Here is a 20,759-nt window from a genome sequence, read left to right as displayed (position 1 = left end):
AATGGAAAAAATATGTTTGTGTGCATTACTGAAACAGAATATATAGTATTCTGCTACTCTGGTATATTGTTAATTTACAGAGTACCTGTCAAGCATGCAGAAGGCCCTTAGTTCAATTCCCCAAAATGAGAAATGAAAGGCATACTTTATATTAAGGAAATTACAAGTAAGTTCAGTGGAGGGGAAAATATCAAATCACGGTAAAGGTGAAGTTGGACATCGTCCCACGGGGCACTGATACTTCCCCCACTGCCCAGTCAGGACCCAAGCTTAGAACCACAGCAGTGCCCCTGACACAGCTGAAGCATATCTAAAAGTAGAGAGAGTCACTACAGAAAACAACACTGACTTGGATCCACTCCCTGAGCCTGGATTTCAGAAAACGGGGTGACAACTCCTATTTTCAATCCTAGATGTCTCTCGGAGCACGTCAGAAAGTCTTGTGTGTTTTGAAGATGGCTGACTGGATGCTGTATGTTTTCCAAGAACACAAGGGGAGGGGAGTGAGGGGAAAATGGGAGGGAGGGAGGGAGGGACGGGAGGATACAAGGGATGGGGTAACCATTGAGATGTAACAAGAACAAGTTAATAAAAAAATGTAATTACAGTTGCTTAGAACATAATCTGACTCTTTAGCAAACTGTGAGGTGAAAGCATAAGAATCAAATAACTTCCCAGAAGCAGCCACATTTCTTTTGACTATTCTAAAAGCCTGCTTGGCTGCTTGTACCTTTGTGATTGGGAACATCTGGAAAACTGCAGAGCTGAAGCCAACCTATCCTGGGCCATCTATGGGTCCCTATGTAGGCATCTTTACTCACCCTTGTCTGACCTAATATCCCCTCAGAGAAAACATTTAGAGCGTGTTCAGAGACCATTAGCTTATACCTGCCAAAAGGCAAGAATGTCATCAGACAGCACCTGAAACCTACAGCAAAATATACCGTTATTTATATAACTTGCCTACCTGCTGTTCCCATCACTGGAAACATGTTTTCACAAATGAAACCCAACAACCTCAGACTTTGACTTGCATTTTTACACAGTGATTTGCATATTTCATTCTTGTATTGCCAGTGTATTTCCAAGCCCAGATGAATTTGAAAGCCCGGATCCCTCCTTTTGCTCAAAATACTTAATTAACCTTGGCTAACTAGTCATTATTGGCCCTCTTACTAGTTTCCCAAGATAAGATAGTGTTTTTCATAGTTCTAAAAGGTATAATCTTAAAATCAAACCTGATATAAAAGGGGATGTCAGCTCCACTTCTTAGAACAAAGCCACCAAGAAAAACTGCTGCACTTTTTGCTGAACACTTTGACCAAATCCCCTGGGTTCTGTGGGTAATGATGTGGTTCACAGCCCATAAAGCAATAGGTTATTTAAAATATGAGGGGCTCAGATTAATCTCAGACAATAAAAATATAAAAACTCAAAACAAGAATTTAAATAATTATATCACTATGTTCTTAAAGATTTGCTTATTTGAATTTCTTATGACTGTTTTGCCAGAAGGTGTGAATAAGTACCATGTATGTGCTTAATATCTGAGAAGAACAGAAGATGGCATAAGATACCTTGGAACTGGATTTTAGGGATGGTTGTGAGCTTCCACATGCATGTTGAGAATTGAATCTGGGTCTTCTGAAAGAGGATTCTCAACAGCAGATCCAACTGTCCAGACCTTCTTATGTAACCCTATTTCTGTGTTTTTTTTTTTAAATCATATAATGAATGGAACTGACTGAGTCTTTGTTACTTGTATTTTAAAAGGAGATAGATATGGATTAGACAAGCGAGGTGGGTCAGAGAATGGTCCTTGCTACACAAGCCTGACAGTCTGAGTTTGATTCTCAGAATACATGTAAAGCAAAGCATCTGAGGAGACATTCCACAGTGTAAGCTGTTCTCTAACCACCACACTCAGCCCATGGCAACATGCCCCACCCACAGACACAGTGATAATAACATTATTTTAAGAAGAAGGCATCAGAAACAAGAGAGAAGACCTTTCTTAGAATTTGGTCGTCCCATACAGATTTTGGATTCCATCCATCAGAAATATGAGGGGAAAATGATTTTATAAAATCCATCTAGCCTGTCTTGTTCTTAATACATATATATATATATATATATATATATATATATATATATATATATATGCTTAAGTGATTATTTATATTGGGTTACAGAGATTTACTTAATATGTAATAAGAGTATTAGACTAAATGAATAATTAGCTCAAAATATATGGGAGTAAGGTATGCAAGTCACGTTCAAGCTTATAACCCATCTGTTATGTGGACTCAGAACTCTTAACTTAGCAAAACCTTATAAATTATTAAATGGCACTTTATAATTTATTAAATAAGGATCTCTAGTGATTAAATAGTTGGCTGATCCTTAAATCTACATTTCAGTGACTTCCTATGCAAACACACTGGCTCCTGTGGATCTGTGTACTGTCAGTAATTCTGTCTCCCTTCTATGACTTGCCACATTTGCTTCTATCTGCTCAACTCTAACAGTGTAAGATACACAGTAGTACCCATGATGTTCTTTTATGATTTACTTCTTAATTTTCTGCAAATATCAATAAGCTTATTTCTGCCAATATGTTTGTTTCCTTCATATTTTTCTCAACTTCACAAATTGATTTTTCTCATTTTTAATTAGCTTAAATCTATAGGCATTTTATTTTCAAACTGCTTCTGAGAATAGGGAAAAGGAATACTATGTTAAATATAAAATCATTAAGCAAACCACAAGCCCTAGCAACAGTCCTCCTCCACACAAAGGCACTTACCACTGAGCAACTAGCACATATGTAATAGAAAATTGCATCTGAAACAGGTAGTTGAAGAAAACAAGAATAACGGTAGCTGATATTATTTACAGCTTCTAGCTGTTATGTTTGAAGGATGTAACATTGTATTTGCTATTTCTGGTAGTTAAGAATAGAAAGTTGACAAGATTGTCATTAGAAACTGGAAGAATGTGACGTTCAGTCATCTGCTGGACACAGCTTCAAAGATGTTAACAGTTTTCTCAGTCACCACACACAAAATCTAAATTACATTTGAGCAAGTGAACTCCCCACTCAGTGGAGAACAGAGGAAGTGCAGACGAGCCTGAATCTCAAGGGCAGAATGCAGAAAATATATCTAAAGCTATCACAGTCATGGAGAATGAGTCATTAGAAATTACAGAAAAAAAAAGCTTTGCAGCATAAAACTATAAAATGACTTAAGCAGTCCGGTCAGCTCAAATGGCACTTGTATAGTTTTCCTGTACCATCTCTTCATGCTTTTCCTCAGATCTTAATGTCCTGAGTAAGGCCTCATTAAAATCATCGTCTGTGCCGTCACCTCTTCATGCCCTTGCTCTGTCTTCAACTCCTCCCTCAATCTTAACCCTCGTATCCTTTACTGATTTATCCTCTTCTTTATCTACCTTCCACATTCCCAGGGTAAGCTTTATGAAGTCGGTGCTCTTCTCTCCATATACAGCATTGGGTGGCATATAGAATACGTGATAATACAGAGTTGTTGGAGTAGTGAAAGAAACAATGAATTACTCAAATGGCTATTGCTGTTGGAAGTAGGAGCTCAGAATCTATCAGTTATATTCTTTTCTCGGGGTTTATCTCAAAAAGAGGCAGAAGCCAAGGATAATACAGGTGGTAAACTTTAAACCCCTACCCAGATCTAGCCAATGGTCAGAACATTCTTCACAGTTGAGTGGAGAGTGGGATATGACTTTTTCATGTACTCTGGTGCCTCACATTTGACCATGTCTCCTGGAGGGGGAGACCTGATAGCACTCAGAGGAAGAACAGCAGGTTACCAAGAAGAGACTTGATACCCTATGAGCATATACAGGGGGAGGTAATCCTCCTCAGGAACAGTCATAGGGGAGGGAATAAGGGGAAAATGGGAGGGAGGGAAGAATGGGAAGATACAAGGGATGGGATAACCATTGAGATGTAACAAGAATAAATTAATAATAAAAAAATTTAAAGAAAAAAAAAGAAGCAGAACATGTCTCCATCAGCTTATACCTCAGGCAAAATATAAGGTCTAGTCTGGGTTCAGTCAACTAGCCATGGTGGGGTACTTCATGTCATTTGTCTATCAACCCTCACGGCATAAATAACTGAATGGTATTTTCCTAAAAAATGAATGATCTCTGCATATATTTTAAAGTGATGAGATCTTAATAAAGGTACTATTTGTCTTTAGAATTGAAATGTCTGGTACAAAGTGTTAATATTTCTTGTGATAAAAATAATTACGGCTGAAAAGTACACTATCTTACAGGGGATATTTGCTCTCTCCTAAGCATATTGAAGCCTAGGCTCAGTTCGCATTTACTCTGACAGAGGGAAGATTTGGCTTTGTTATCCCGACTTCCTGACCCTCTGCCTGATTTCAGTAGGCATTTGAATCTGTTCAAAAAGAATGAATGTTCTGGACAGGGTACCATACAAATGAGTTAATCAACTGCTGTCTGACAAAATTCCCCATGGATTGGCAGCTTAACACAATAAAGGCTTCTTATCTCACATGGTCTCTTGGGCCAAGGATTTAGAAACATCTATGTGAATGGGTCTGGTTTTCTGATTCTTTTTGAGGCTGCTTTAAGGCTGGCGATTTGTTCTTTAATCTACAGAGTTTCTGACCAGTCAAAGCTCCCACTTCCAAGACGGAGCACGGATTTTGCTGTGGGCTGAACATCTGTTTCTATCTGCTTGCTCTTCTCCGCTGGGTTTGTTGGGTAATTCTTGTAACAGGTGGCCTGGCTTTGCCAAAGCTTGTGTTCCAAGAAAGAGGGCAAGCAGGAAGCCTCATACATTTATGTTTGTCTCAGAGTCATAAACCAGCACTCTGTTTATTCAAAAGGAATCAGTGTGTGTGTGTGTGTGTGTGTGTGTGTGTGTGTGTGCGCGCGCGCGCGCGCGCGCGCACGCACCCGCATGCATTTGCATTTTCTATGTATGCACCTGGAGGTTAGAGGTCAATCTCAAGTATTACTCCTCAGGAGATGCCATCATATTTTTTGAAACATGATTTATCACTAACGGGGGACTCATTAAACAGATCAGGTTTGCTGGCCAGCAAGTGCCAAGAGTCTAGTCTGTTTGTACCACTCCCCCACCCCCACCCCCAACCACACTCCCTAGCACTGGATTACAAGTTTCGGCCACTGAGCCACACATGCTACTTGGGTAGTGAGGACTGGTTTTTTTGGTCCTCATGTTTATATGACAAGGAAGGAGTTTAGCAATTGAGTCTTCCTCCCAGTCCTAACTTTTTACAAAGAGAAATGTGAAGTCATTGGTGAAAATGCTTGAAAGCTTTGTCTAAATGTTCCTGCATGTCACATTGGTTTGCAGACCCATCAGATAATGGCTTTGTGCTGATTTGGGCAGTATCAGATATTCATCACTTCCAATCTCTCTGCAGTTTATGTGTGCGCATTATTGTAAGTTAAACTCAGATACCCCAGTGGTTACAGCTTACAAGGTTTGAAAACTTAAAATTGGTAAAAACTGTATGAACACCATTTTATCTCAGCTGGAGGAGAACCACTCTTAAATTTAGTTAAAAATAACTGTCAGTTATTTACTCTCTGTTACATACTGGGAGCTAGTATGAGCTTGTATCCATGTGTCCCCTTGCAGCAAGACAGCGTCTTTGTTCTCAGGTTATGCAATTTCAGTACCACTGTGTGGAAATTCCTGTTTAAACATTCTAAGTAATGTAATCTGCTGGACCACAGTGAGGCAACTGTTTCAAGGTTTTTTTTTTTTTTTTTTTCTTCTCGCTACAGAATTCATCCTCAGCAGGTAGCGGTCCACACCATTGCTCTTTTCTTCCTCAAACTGTAAGAGTAAGGACTGTGAGGAAGCAGGGGAGGCCTGCCCAGAATGTGAGACCAGAGCTTGCTGGGGAACTGAAAAATTCCCATGCCACTTCTGTTTAATTGTGGTCTTTACATTTTGGCACATGAGCTGGTAAAAGCAGTGAGTGTGCTCCTCAGAGATTTTTAGGTAAAACTCTGCTGTCAGGGAGGAGCAGACACACACAGCCATTCTTTGTTAAGGGCCTTCAGTGTTTCCCAACTCCTGTTCTGAGAGGATCTACAGTGCTGACACAACCGAGGGTTTTTCAACCATCCAAACATTTCTTCCACACTGTAAGTGAACAAAACTACTATGCCCATTTTTGCCAAAATAGAGGAGATTGTATCCACAATATCAAGTTCTGTATGTTTTGCGTTGGTTTCCTACTCACAAATGGATCAGTAGGGCCAGTAGAAGTGGAAGCTACTGAAGTCTTTAATTTATCAAGATGTCATCGCTTTTATAGTATAATGCATGTTATTATATCATATATAGGGCATAATATTGGGGGAGTAAAAGGTCAATTTTTGATGTGTTATGATATTTTTAACATTTTTCTCTCATTTGTTGATTTTCTAAATAATGTTTGATAATTTGGTTTGATTTTATAAGTTATGAAGGAATTACACTTTGAACACAATGCAAATGATTATTCTGAGACTTTCCGATTTTCATATTTTTCACTTGAAGTTTAACATATGCAAAAGTACCCATGGAAGAACAGGTTACCGTTGCTTTGACAATGCTGGGTCATATAAGTAACAGATCCATCGTGTAGAAGGCAGTGGGTAGCACACACTTGCTAATGTAGCCTTCGGGGTATAGATGCAGGAGGATCGAGGACCAAAAGTTATGGTGAGTTGGAGGTCAATCTTGGGTGAGACCTTGTCTCACAAAACTGAGCAAACAAAAATTATCCTAAGGGACAATTGTTAAGTTTCAACCTTAAAGTAAGCCTTGGATACAGTTTGTGTGCATGTGTCTGTGTATGTACAAACGCAAGGGGAATATATAATGTAGTTTTCTTATCAACCTTGGAATCATTCATGAGTGTTTTATATGTATATATGTGACTTGAGTATATCTGTGTATGTTCATCACATGACTGTATGTCTATTCATATAGAATGACAACAATGACAACACTGTGCTATGTGACATTGTGTGCTGAGCACCCTGAATGAAGTAAATTCTTAGGAGATTAATCTAGAACAAGTCCTGGGCATTTCTGTCCTGTTTTTTCCAGAAAGCTTTGGATCTTGAGGAGTCACACATAATCCACAGATTATTCCCAATCAGAATGGACAAGAAAGTGATAGTGGGCTATCATCATGGTCCAACAGGCTGGTCACTGGGGGCTTGTCCTTGAATGCTCTGATTTGCCCTGCTGCCACTGTGTTGCTGCTTCTCCCTGCCATGAGGTGATCATACCCAGCACAATCCCAAAATCAATGCAGTTAGCCTCAATAAAGTGAATCTTTGAAGCCAAGAGCCAAAATAAGACTGTATTCCTTTATGATTTTTCTATTATTCATCATGTCAAAAGAACATTAAGCTTGACTAATAACAGGTATGAATGGCATAGGAGATCCCCAACATGCCAGAAAATAAGAAATCAGTGATTCTTCATTTATAGGTATAAATATCTTTCCTGAAGAAAATTTTGTTTTGAAAATCTCAAGTTAAAGAAATAATTGAGGAAAAAATGTGTCAATAGGTAAGATAGAGAACAGAAAGATCATCAGAGGAAAAGCCACTGAAAAGCTTGTTGGAGGCGTAAAGGTCCTTGTGCGCTCAGATCACTGCTGAAACCAGGAGTGTTAAAAACACAGGGATGTTTCTCAATGGAGGAGATCAAGTACCCATTTTCTTCCCCAGAAGGCTAGGAGTAGATTCTATTAATATCTTGGTGAGTTGTTTCTATCTGTGGACACAGACCTCACCCACCTTTTGCTACAAAGGCAGACCTTACCCAAGTCACGCCGGATAATTATTCCAGACTCTTCCCTTCCTGGATCCATTCTTTTTTGGACATGTCATATACACTTAACTTTGTAGCTATCCTTCCTCTGAGTGCCACCCCCTCCAGGGGACATGGTCAAATATGAGGCACCAGAGTATGTGTGAAAGTCATACCAATGATCTTTCAAACAGGCAATGGAAGATCATTGGCTCTTTTGTGTGAGAGTTCGCATTATAGTGTAGCATAGTCTGACTCACTAGGTAGGTGGCACAGCGCTTGCTGCTCTCAAAATCACTAGGTAGCTCAGGCTAGGCTAGAAGGCAGAGTCTTCCTCAGCCTTCTATGTGCTGGAGAAAAGACATTTGCTAACACATATATCTTTTATTAATTCATTTTTTAGGAGTGGAAATAACGGGTATTATAACATAGTAGCCTAGGAAATAAATTTTAAAATATTTCTCCATCAATATATTGTATCATATAATTTGTACATGTTGTCATGAGCAATAATTACCAAAAGAGGCCAAAAAGAAACCACCGTACACTTTATAATAGATTTATGGACAGGTGGAATGACAGAAATACTATAGAAAGTAGAATTTCTATAATTTTAAGTCCCTGTTTGCTAATTATACTAAGTGAGGTTAGTTTTAATACCAGCACTAAGTACTGGTGTGTTTTTGAAAGCTAAAAAAAAAAAAATAAGGAAGAAAAGTCACAAAGATATTCAGACTGCATGTGTCATTGATGCAAATGAAAGAGCAACTTTGCTAGGATTTTAGTAGGTCATAATTAATCAACTCCTAGTCAATAAGATTCACCCTCACTGCAGAAGCACTGCACTCACCCATGATGGTTAAGGCTGTAGCTTTTGTTAATTCTTCTTTCATTGACTCTATTACTTCTAAATTACCACCATCCAGGTTGCATCGGTTTATGGTTCCATTTCCGGAACTGATCCAATACAGCTTATTTTCAACGTAGTCTATCGACAGACCTGTAATTAAATGAAACAACTTAAACATAATAACAGTCAGTCAAATGGCAATTTTCACTTACCATCTCTTGATTAGAGGGAAAAATAGGTTGAAAATTCACATTTTGGTCTTGGAAAATAAGACTTGGCTAATGAGAAGCTAGATATAAGGTGTTTTAGGTAGCTGAGAGCATTAGACTTTTATAGGCAACTTCACAGTAGATACTGGTAACAGTACTGGTGGTATTGAGAGGAATGGTGCTTCCGTTTTACAGGTAAGGAGACTAATACCCAGGAAGCTAAGAGATCTGTGTGCTCAGAACAGATATCTGCAATTGCTGCCATGTCCCAAACAATCAGAGTTCACACTGTGCATCTATGTAGGCCACCAAAGCCACTGTACAGAAGCTTAGGGACACATATTTAAGTGTTGCAGCAAACTGTTCCTGCAATTGACCAAGAGTATAAATAAGACACAAACAGTCCCTTCAAAGCAAACAAACAACAGAGAGAGGACCAAGGGAGAAGATAAAAAGAGAGAGAAGGTAGGAAAGATGACAGGAATTCAAATGCACAAAGAGGGTAAGATTTAACTGCAACCGTTCTTGACTCTGGTGAGTCAAAAGCCAGGGTAGCACTAAGATATCAGTGCTGTTCCGCTCACCAAGAACCACTGCTCACCTGCACGATATTTTATCTCTGAACTGGGTCTGTTTCTGGGAGAATCAGGAGAGATTTCCCAAAAAAACCACAGTGCAAAAGATCAGGCATCATAGAGATATAGTTTTTAAGTATTGTTTCCTATGGCTACATTAGATGATTTATTTTAACTACTAGTTAAGAAAACAACAACTACAACAACAATAAGAACTATTACTGTTACTGCTGCTGCTAATAATAATAATAATCATATTCATAATCATAATAGTACAGTCAGGTATGACAGTTGGTGTTGAATGTCCTCACCTGGCAATTTGTTTAAGAGAATCAGCATGGCCGTTCTATAGGCTCTATGCCAGTTGGATATGCCTTGTTTGGTAGAAATCAGATATGCGACTGAATTTTTATAATTGGCAGCACTTGCCCCTTACTTAGCTCTCTGTCGAATTATATTAAGGTAGTACAAAGAATTAAGTAAACACACACATTTATAGAGAATCCTTTCTAAAATGAGCAGTTTGTCTATGTCCTCAAGGCTCTACTTTGCACCTGATGTCAGCCAAGACACCAGAGAGCTGCATTTTTAGATGGCTGTTTCTGCCCTCAAGATCCCCCAGCAGGACTTAGTGTTGGCATTTTGCCCTTGGTTTGAAGGAGAGAACTGTTACAATTACACACAGGAAAGCCTCTGCTCAGCTTCCTAAGATGTAGTGTCTGAAGGCAGTACATCATATTTTGACCTCTTTATCTGTGTACTCATGGGACACATTTCTTTCAGGGCCATGTGCCAGAAAAAGCTATATATGGGAAATATAAAATTTTAACTGATCATATTTCTGTCTTGGCTTTGGCTGCAAAAAAAAAAAAAAAAAAAAAAAAACAAGGAGTCAGATTTGTGAGCCTTCTCCACTAGTCCTAAAAGCGCTGCATCTACATTATTAGTTTTAGTCCAGCATTGATAGACAAATCTATTATATCCTTCACCTAGAATATTGAGATCAATACTCTTGGCTAGCTTTACTTAGAAGATGTATTGTTTAAGTTTCCTTAATCTCCTTTTGGGTGAGAGGGTGAGCTTTCATGTTGAGTATGAGTGACTCCAAGTTAATCCAAAATTACCAAACCGCTTTCTCAGGCACTGCATCTTCTGCAGTCTCTCTTGTATGTGTTGTGTGACATGGAAGCCAGCAGAAAATGAAATGACAGATGGGCTGTTGAACTCCAGGGCCTATTACTCAGTCTCTGCTTCTGGGTAGTGTGTGTACATGGGAAAGAAGCTCTGTCACAATCAGTTGATTGTATGGAATGCAAAAAAAGAATCTGTGAACAGAAAATGGATATTTAATTAAATGTGTTATAAAAAGTATAAGATGCCTAAAAACTGACATATACACTTCTGAAAAAAATTTGAACATATCATATTTTGTTAATATTTCAAAGGATAAATCATTCATCAGTGAAGTAGTAGTCATTTAAGACAGTCACAAATTAGCCAATGGTGCTAAAATGTGAAAGCAACTGCCAAATGTGGAAGTGCTTACAATGCTTTCCTGGAATTTATATAGAGGAGTGTAATTATGCTTCACTAGAAGGTATGCAGATTTGTTGACTTAAATTTAACATCTTCACAGATAAATACATCGTATAGCTGGATTAAGGAAGCCTCGCAAACACTTGCTTATCCAATGATGTGTGATATTTATGTTTATGATTTTATTACAATAAAATGAGTAAAAATATTAAGAGACTCTGTTAAAAAGCACAAATTTTGTTATAATCTCCTTCTATAGAATACTCTCTAAGATCATGTAGGCCTAGTTATCAGAAAAGGAAACCTAAAATAAGCAACACAGCAAGAGGAAGGAAGGAAAAAGTCATCACTGAAATTGAAAAATGTTAAGCAAACTACTTGCCTTTCTCTGTCACTCTTAATAATATAAAAATCAAATTGATATCTGATTCTTGTGTTCCTTAATATATTCCAAATAAACTTTCTTCAAGTATTTAAAATAAATTGCTAGGAAATATTAATTTTCTAAAAGAATATAATTTACCAAACTAATATAATATCTTACATAAAAGATATAATACACACATTTGTATATAAAAATAGCACAGTGCTTTTAAACAACATATTTAACTATATATTTCCTTTATCATTAATAATGTTTTAAGTATTATAACAATTGTTACAGCATAATTCATTTTATGTGCTTTGTGTATTTTCATCTTTAAAGACACAAAATTAAATCTGTATTTAAGGAATCACAATTAAAATGTGAAAGTATTTAAGGGGTATTTTTAATACTAAGACTTTGGAGAGATGTAAATTACTTAACATTGTCTATCACATGCCAAACTTTACTTCAAAGTTCTCCTCCCTGATTGTGAGTTATTATTATCTGTAACATTATTTAAAAAAAAAAAAAAAAAAAAAAAAACACCGAAACTCAGGTATCAACCAAAAAATCAAATTTGGGTGTCTAATTATTATCTCTTTAGCTCTGATACCATGGCTGATGACACTGTGGGGACAACACAAGCCTGACTGCTTGTCCACTGCATCTTCATGGATCACTCTGTACCTCCTGGGAAGACTTCTAATGTTAAGTTTAATGAACATAGTGGTGAAATCTAAGCATTCTTTCTGTTGAAAGACTGTTCTCTTACATAATGAAAATAGAAGGCGCAAGTCTGCAGTAGTGTACCTAGATGAACTCACTTTCCCAAAGTCAGTTAGTAATAGCACACTGGGCATGGGATGTTGCTCGGCTGCTACTAAACTGCCACTCACATGAGAACAGGAACATGTGTCAACCCCAGCACCCATTTTAAAAAGCTAGGTGCTTTCTATCTTGTGGAGCATGCTTATAATCTCAAGGCTGGGAAAGTGAAGACAGCCAGATTGCTGCGGATTGCTGCTCATGGGCCAGCCAGTCAAGGGTAATTCATGAATTGCAGGTTGTATTGAGAGAGAACCCTGTCCAAAAGCATAGTAGCCAGATCCGGGAGGATAATACCCAGGTATAATATGCTCCACACTCACTCACGTGCACAAAATACACACGCATACACACACACACACACACACACACATATGCACACACACAAGTCCATACACATGATGGTGCCTAGTTCATAGAACACTATAAATACATGCCAGGTGTTTGCTATAAGCATGTTTCCTTATATACATTTAAAGCTGAAATCTGGACCTCATCTCTCTTGTAATCACAGGGCCTAAATTTAATTATTATGAATAGATAACTTTTCTCAGGTATGCTGGAATCTACACAAAATCCCAGGTCTCAGGAATGTGAATAGGAGGATAATGTTCAAAACCAGCCTGGACCCGTCTCTCAAACACACGCAACACAACTCAACAAAACACAACAAAACAAAACAAAGATCAGTCCGCATAATTGTGCATCATTTTCAATTATAAAGCAGAAACTTGACAACGTTGCACTATGAAAGGTGGTAAAAGGCACATTTGCATCAGGAGCATGTGTAACTTGCATACCCAACGATATGTAACAAGCAACAACAGAAGTATCAGATTCAATAGTCTAAGAAGTGATACAAACGCATGGTAAAACTCAAACAGAAGACAATACACAGATGGCAAATGGGCACTCAAGAAGATGTTCAATCCCATCAAAAACTCAAGTTTAGATTACAATAGGTACTGTTACCCATTGATCAGAATGGCTGAACTAAAAGTTATGGAGGAAGCTAACTGCTAATCACCGACAGGCTCCAGCTGGGAATGTGAAATGCTAGAACAACTGTGGAAAACCAGTAGGAAAAGCTGTAAAAGCCAAGTACAGGGGTGAGGCGATGGCTCAGAGGCATGGGCTTTCGACCTACGAGAGTAAGACCAGGAATTACAATCCTCAGAACTCAGGTAAAGCCCAGCAGACATGACAGATGCCAGTAATCCCAACACCACCAAGACACCTTGTCTAATAAAGGAAGTGAAGCATGATCAAAGAAGACAGTGTCAACTCCAAACCCTCACACACAAACACACACACACAGGCACACACACATTCACTCACACACAAACACACATTTACCTGCGTGCACAAAAGTGCTCATACACATGCAAATATACTACACACATACACATAAAAAGGAACAAATACCTAAAACCTAAGTATATTCTCACCAAAACACTCAACGAGTGGACACCTGGGAATCTAGACTAGAAAAATAACAAAACTTTACAAACAAATAACTTGCAGTTGAATATGAATAGTGGTTATATCATAAATTCCAGAACTGTAAACACTGCTGTTATGCTAGGGTTATGGACAAAACAAGAACAAACTGTTGTTGCAAATGAGACAGTATCAGAGACTCTACAGAAAGAAATCTGCAAGAAAATCCAAACTCAAAAGCTTGCATGACCACACTACAGAGCATCAGTTCTACATGGGGAAGCAGAGGTGCTCTAGCAGGAGGGAAGTGGATGTGATCACAGAAGATGGGGGTGAAGAGCTGTTGTGCTGGGAGACTCAGCCATCTGCACAAAAGATAACATCTTATAGACCATATGAACAAATATACAGAGGAACTAGTAGAATTAAGACTGGAAAAATATTACAGTGACTGTCTTGGTTGTGGCATTGCACTCTTTATTCTGCACAATGTTCCAACTGGAGAACATTAAAGTTCATAGGAGAGCCCTCGGAATCAATTTTTAAATATTTTTGTTATTACATTTATATCATTTCCCCATTTCCTTTACTCCTTTCAACTTTCCCATGTGTCCACTCCTTGTTCTCTTTCAAGTTCATGACCCCTCTTTTCACTAAATGGTGTTACATATACATGAATATTTAAAAACATACATGTGAATTCCTAAATATATAAATACTATCTACTCGGTCTGTTTAATGTTACTTGTGGGTATATGTTTTTCAGGGCTGACTATTTGATACTTTCGTACAAATTGGTATGCTCTGCCTCAAAGAAAACTATTTTCTCCTGCTCTCAGAATTCCTTAGTTCTCTGTAGTACTTTCTCTAGGGTTGAGGCCTTTTGGGCTTTCCCTTTCTTTCTTATTATGTGTATTAGTCCTTGCTGAGGTGACATTTAGGCAATCATTTTGTTCAGTCTCTAGGGATGTAAGCTCTCTGATGTTCCCAGTAAGCACAACCTCACAGTAAATTTCCTGTTCCACTGGCCTTTAAAATCTCTCTGCCCACTTCTGCAATGTTTCCTGAGCCTTCGGTTTGGGAATAATATGGTGGATATTTCCATTGAGGCTGGCCTGAGCAACTCTGCATTTTGATTGGTCATGGTTTCTGTAATACTCTCTATCTATTACAAAGTTTCATGGATAAGCGGCAAGAACTATACTTTTTGTGGGCATAAAGAGAAATATTTATAATGTAGCTAGGGAATATGCTGGTTTCGTAAAGAAGTGGTTTTAGGTTCTCCTAGGATATCCATGGCTTCACTAGCTCCAGGTAGCTAGGTGTCTAGTGTCAGGCATGTTGAGTGTGCCATAAGTCCAATTTAAAGTTGATTAGCACCAAGGTCTGTGCGTCACTATTGCACCCTTAGGGTTATAGTGGCACACTGGTCATTGTGGTTCATAGGCATCATAGCTGGGTAGACTATGGGTTGTTTCCCTAGTTTAGATGCTCAGATGTTATCATTGTAGCATAAAAGCTAGTCCTCAAGAAAGAAGGCTTTCAGGTCAGGCCCGACCAAGCTGTCTCCTGTATACAAAGCACATGAAGGTTAACACTGACAGGCAAGTCAAACTACTTTGTTTTTGTTTGCTTATGTGTTTGTTTTGTTGTTATTTTGTTTGATTTTGAGGCTTACAGGATAACATTCATAATGTGATTATATTCTAGTCATAGAAATTACTTTACATGCCACATTAAAATCATGTAAAGTGCTCTAAGCACTTAATTCATCCGAGGCTGCGTAATAATTCAATTCAAAAACTTCCATTCAATTCTTAATATTTAGTTAAACAATAGATAATTGAAATATTGGTTCGTATTTAAAAGGAATAAAGTTATTCAGCATAAACTGTTGAAGGCTGCATTTACCCCTTCTCTATTGACACACCCAAATAAAATACGAGTTTGATATTTTGATACGATTGTACATTTTTATGTTAATTATATCACACATTTAAATGGAGCAGCAATCAAACAAAGGAATAAGTGAATTACAATAAAACACAAGTCAGCTTGCTAGAAAGTCCAGGGTGTCACTTTCTCACAATTTAAAACTAGCATGTAAGGCTTCAGGAATAATGAACTGTGACTCACAATATGCAGACAAGTGAGTATTCTTGCATAGTCTTGCATGCTCCAAAAGCCCTCTGCTGTACCCTAATTGGCCTGCATGTCCCAGAGGTAGCAAGGCTCTGGAAATGTCTCTTTTCCCTGTCTATGTGTCAAGGAACCCTATGATTTTTTTTTTTTTTTCTGCTCTTCTCTTCAAGTCAGATGAATGAATCGCAGTGAAATGACACACAATGAAATCAGCTTCTGTGGGCACAGCATCATGGTGAAGGCTGAATATGACTTTGCAAACATTTGGTTTGATTCTTAGCTTAAACTTTTGTTTCAAACACTCATTGCTTTCAACAACTGACAGTCAGTGAATGTATGAGATGATCAACCCTCTAGGAAATGGCTGTGTGTCATTGATGTAAAGAAGTTTGCAAGCACTTGCATATTCACTGTGCTTAGTTATGAATTAATGTGCCCATATTTATTACAGAGTAATAGCTCATACCCGATCTGAGAACCCAGACTGGGGTGAACACAAAGGCATAGCTTTGTGGTTGGAAGGAAGTGCAGCTAAGGTTTGTAAGAAGCCAAGGCTCCTACACTGACACTGGATCTGCATGTCATATTCTGCAATATTAAATAAATCAGGGCAGCATTATCCAAGAGAGGGCAATCACCAAACAGAGGCTTTTCTTGCCCTACTCACTTCATTCTTTTTATGGATATTGTGGGAAGAAAGTAGTAGGAAGGCAAAGTAGCTAGAATTTACTCAGAAAGACTCATTATTAAATAATAGCTCTAACTTCTTGCAATGAGTAAGAGTGTGAGTAAATGATGCAGTAATAAATGTCCTTATGATGTATTTCATGTTATTAAATATCATGTGCTCCAGCACAAATGTTTCCTATGTAGTTTTTCACAAACTAATACATGAAGCCGGGCGTGGTGGTGCACTCCTTTAATCCCAGCACTCGGGAGACAGAGGCAGGCAGATCTCTGTGAGTTTGAGGCCAGCCTGGTCTACAAAGTGAGTCCAGGATGGCCAAGGCTACACAGAGAAACCCTGTCTTGAAAAACCAAAATACAAACAAACAAACAAACTAATACATGCATTCACAATACCATAGACCTCCAATTTAGGAAGTCTCAGGGGACTAGTTCTGAAGGCATTTTCCAAGTGAAGTACCACAGCATGGATTCTTTGAGAAATTATTTCCTCATACAGCTTAAACTTGACATTATATTAAAGAGTTTTTTTTTTTTAAATGTAGAAGTACAAACCTGTTTTGTCAAGTTACTTGCCTCATAAACTTAGATACTTCACAAATACAAGAAAAAGCAATTATTCTGATGTTTTTTTAAAAAAAGAATACAACATTCCGAAATAACTTATCATTTTTGTTTGAGTTAGTAAATGTTATGAATTATTAAACAGATTTTAAGAAATGGTTCAGAAAATCATGGTTAAAGTGTTATGATAAAAGAAGACCAGATAATATGTACCACGCCTTGAATTTATTTCAAGCACTGTGATGCCTGCTGAGAAAGATAAGGATATTAAAACTAATAGGATTGGTATAAATGAGAGATTATTGTATTAAGATCATGTTTCTTTTTCTTTATTTCCTGTGCTATGAGGCTTTGTCAATAAGAAGATAAGTAGCTCAGTGCAGTCTCAGCCTATTGTTTTATAGCATGAGATAGCTCTGGTGAGAGCTTAATCGAAGCCAGCTGGTATGAATGTAACAATGGAGGGAGAGGAATCAGGACAAAACAAGCCCACAGAAAGTTTGGAGACCAAGCGTTTCTGCTTTCCCCTTCCAATTGAAACATGCATTTGCTGTTTATAATTTCTCACACCATTCTTTAAGAAAATGGCCGCATAGTACAAATCTATTAGACTTACCTGTTTCTTGCTCGTGAATAAATGGAACATATATTTACTGAAAATGTCTTCCTGTGCCAACCATTGAGCTAAGCTCCCGACACAATGACAAACCCAAATAAATAGGCAAAATAAATAACATTAGCAATGTCAATTTGAAGAGGTTTCAGCCCAGTCAGAAAGGTAAAGAAGACTTGTAAAAGCAGAAACATTTGATTCACAAATCAGTTAAAGAGGATGGAAGACATCTAGACAAAGGAAAATCTGTGGAAAAGTAGTTTTTATGGTTAGTGCCTGACTGGCAAGGGAAATCAGATAGGACTTCATACTGGTCCCACTGCTATTTTAGTTCAAATGACAAACAATGAAGAAATTGTCCTGATCTATCTTGTTTGTCACCCAATAAACTGTAGGAGTTTAAATCTGTCTTTCATTTTTTTAGAAACTCCTCCACATAAGCACATACAAGGTGTGGATACCCCGCCCCCAATCTCCTCCCTCTTTTTTCATTAAGATGTAAATGTTACCTAGTAGGTGCTCTGAAGTCTTTTTCTTAACTATCCACAGTGCTTTCTGAAAAGAAGCTACCTAGTATATAAGAATTCATACTGAAGCAGCATGAGTTGAATGTGAGGCTGGTAGGCTTCCTTCCTTCCTTCTTTCTTTCTTTCTTTCTTTCCTTCCTTCCTTTCTTTCTTCCTTCCTTCACTTCCTCCTTCCCTCCCTCTTTCTTTCCTTCCGTGCTTCCTTGCCTCCATCCCTCTCTTTCCTTCCTTCCTTCCTTCCCTCCTTCCTTGCCTTCCTCCCTCTCTCTTTTCTTCCTTCCTTCCTTCCATCCCTCCTTCCCTCTTTCCTTGCTTCCTTGCCTCCCTCCCTCTCTCTTTCCTTCCTTTCTTCCTTCCACTGCTTTCTCCCTCTTTCTCTCATTCTTTAAATTTCAATACAGACATACTTCTGTGACTTCTAGTAAAAACACTCTTTCAAACACTATTGCTTTTCTTGGTCTAAAAGGAACACATTTTGATAATTTACGTAATGTTCAGCATTAACGTTGACATATGCTAAACTCAATATAATAAAATAATTTATCACCTTCCATTCAGAAAGCATGACTACAGCATGCACTGTTGTTTGTTTATCATATCCAGTTAATATTACTTCTTTAAAAACTTGTGTAAAACTTTATGGAGATCAATGTGTAGACTACCATACTTCGGTGGCTACATTTACAAATACCTAAATATAGAGACATATGTTTGTACATATGGACCAGTGTGGGAATGGGTAACATACAATTTCTTTTTAGAACATTTAACTATTAAGTATGAACCTGGAAATTGCTGAGGAAGTATTTTCTAGATGTGTTTATCATCAGTAATCAAGCAGCCTTAGAAAAGGAAAAAAAAAATCCTCAAAACTTGGGATGATCTGGAAGACTACATTGAACAGAATTGTGGTATCTGTAAGAAGAAATCTGTGTCTGACCTGCACTTCCAGCACTTGCCTGATCATTTCTACACTTTCCTTCCTCACAGGCCATCAAAGGCTGTTAGCTAGTCCTCCCTTCTTCTAATCAGGATCCATGAAAATTCCTGGCAATTAATCAAATAATATCTATAGCCTTTTCTGTCTGTCTCTGTTGGACTACCTATGTCTTTCTCTTCCCCACCCCCACAATCTGTACATGCATAAAGAAGGAAAAATACTGGCATTGTTTCTCTTCTCAACCCCTGAAAAATGTGCATATGATATTCAGAAACAGGTTGGAAAATAATGCAGTGATGCACCAATTTCTTTAACAACAATATATTAAAACATTTTTAAAAAGAATAATAAAAAAAGACAACAGTGCAACAAGTAAAAAAAATAAAATAAAATAAAATAAAATAACTTGGAAAATATTAGGACCTATAAAAGAAAGGATTAATTTTGTAAATGGCTGCATAAATGTGGCTATACTGTTAGACTTCAGGACTGTAACAATGCTACTCCCCCAAAAATTTAGTCCAAGAAGAAAAAGATGTTAAATACAGGCTAGCTCTAGGTAACTAGTAGACCTCTTGCCCTACCTGTGTGAGTCTCTAAATTTAATTTCCAGAATTATAAAAAAAAATAACATAAAGATGTTTTTAAGCCTTTAAGACACTTTGTAGGTAATAGAATTACTCACTCTAGAAACTTAGTGAAAGATACAAAATCTTTTTACAAGAAAGCATCAAATGATTCCACAAAAGCTCTCCTAAAAATCTTCCTGCCGTCCACATCCTAGCCACATGACTAACTGGACGTGCAGTGACCATTTCTCTACACTTCAGTTATCATTTCAAGTTTGCCCTCACTCTTCTGATGTGTTTCTAACACTAAGATAAAATTTATTTTCTGTGCCAGTAAAAGCAAGAAACTCAGATGCTGTAAAAAGCAAGGTAGTTTTGAGCACATCTGAAGTCACTGAAGTCAAAAAGTGGTAGGACACACATTCAGACCCATTATCCAGAATTGAATACTAAGAAGGTTTCTTGAGGTCTGATTTTCACCTCACTGGTTTTAGCCACGGACACGCTACATATATGTATTCTTATTGTCTTATTAGAGAATGGTGCCACTTCCAAGATTTTCATACTATGAAGAGCAGTGGTTTAATGTCCCAGGGCAGGTATAAGAATGTACTGGAACACTAACTGTTGGAACATGAGATGCTGCTGAGGTGACCTGGTTCTCCACACAATCCCAGACTAAGTACCAACATCTTCATTTTATAGAAACTGGAACAGGTTCTGGAAAAGGCGAGACATTTATTAAAGTCATATCTGTTGTCAATAATTGTCAAAGTAGAATAGTAAACACGGATTCGTCTGCCTCCCTAAACATCATCTCAAACACCACATCTCCCAAATGCTGCATCAGGAACATTCTACTGAAACGTGAAAGGTTTCAAAATGACTTCTAGAATCGGTGTCTCTAAAGCTTCCTTTTGCTGCTGTGGTCAGATGTTGAGGGACTCAGGCTACTCGCTTTGGATTGGTAGTGAGTGGATGAAGAAGGTTCACGATGTAACCGCCCAGGACAGGGTTCTCATGACAGGCAGCTAAGGGAAACCTCAGGTGG

The 20,759-nt window shown here is 37.9% G+C and overlaps 1 protein-coding gene across 1 annotated transcript in view; it reads right to left on the bottom strand.

Annotated features, from left to right (window-relative positions):
• The window catches only part of Lrp1b (LDL receptor related protein 1B), a 1,950,158-nt gene that overhangs the window by 533,561 nt on the left and 1,395,838 nt on the right, over positions 1 to 20,759 (bottom strand). The window contains exon 32 of the mRNA XM_051166335.1: positions 8,715 to 8,864. Coding sequence (XP_051022292.1) covers positions 8,715 to 8,864 — 150 coding nt within the window. The remainder of the gene's footprint in view (positions 1 to 8,714; positions 8,865 to 20,759) is intronic.

Source organism: Acomys russatus, chromosome 24 (assembly GCF_903995435.1).
Source record: "Acomys russatus chromosome 24, mAcoRus1.1, whole genome shotgun sequence".
NCBI classification, from domain to species: Eukaryota; Metazoa; Chordata; class Mammalia; order Rodentia; family Muridae; genus Acomys; species Acomys russatus.
The sequence above is the reverse complement of the archived record's forward strand: the minus strand, read 5'-3'. Positions and strand labels throughout refer to the sequence as shown.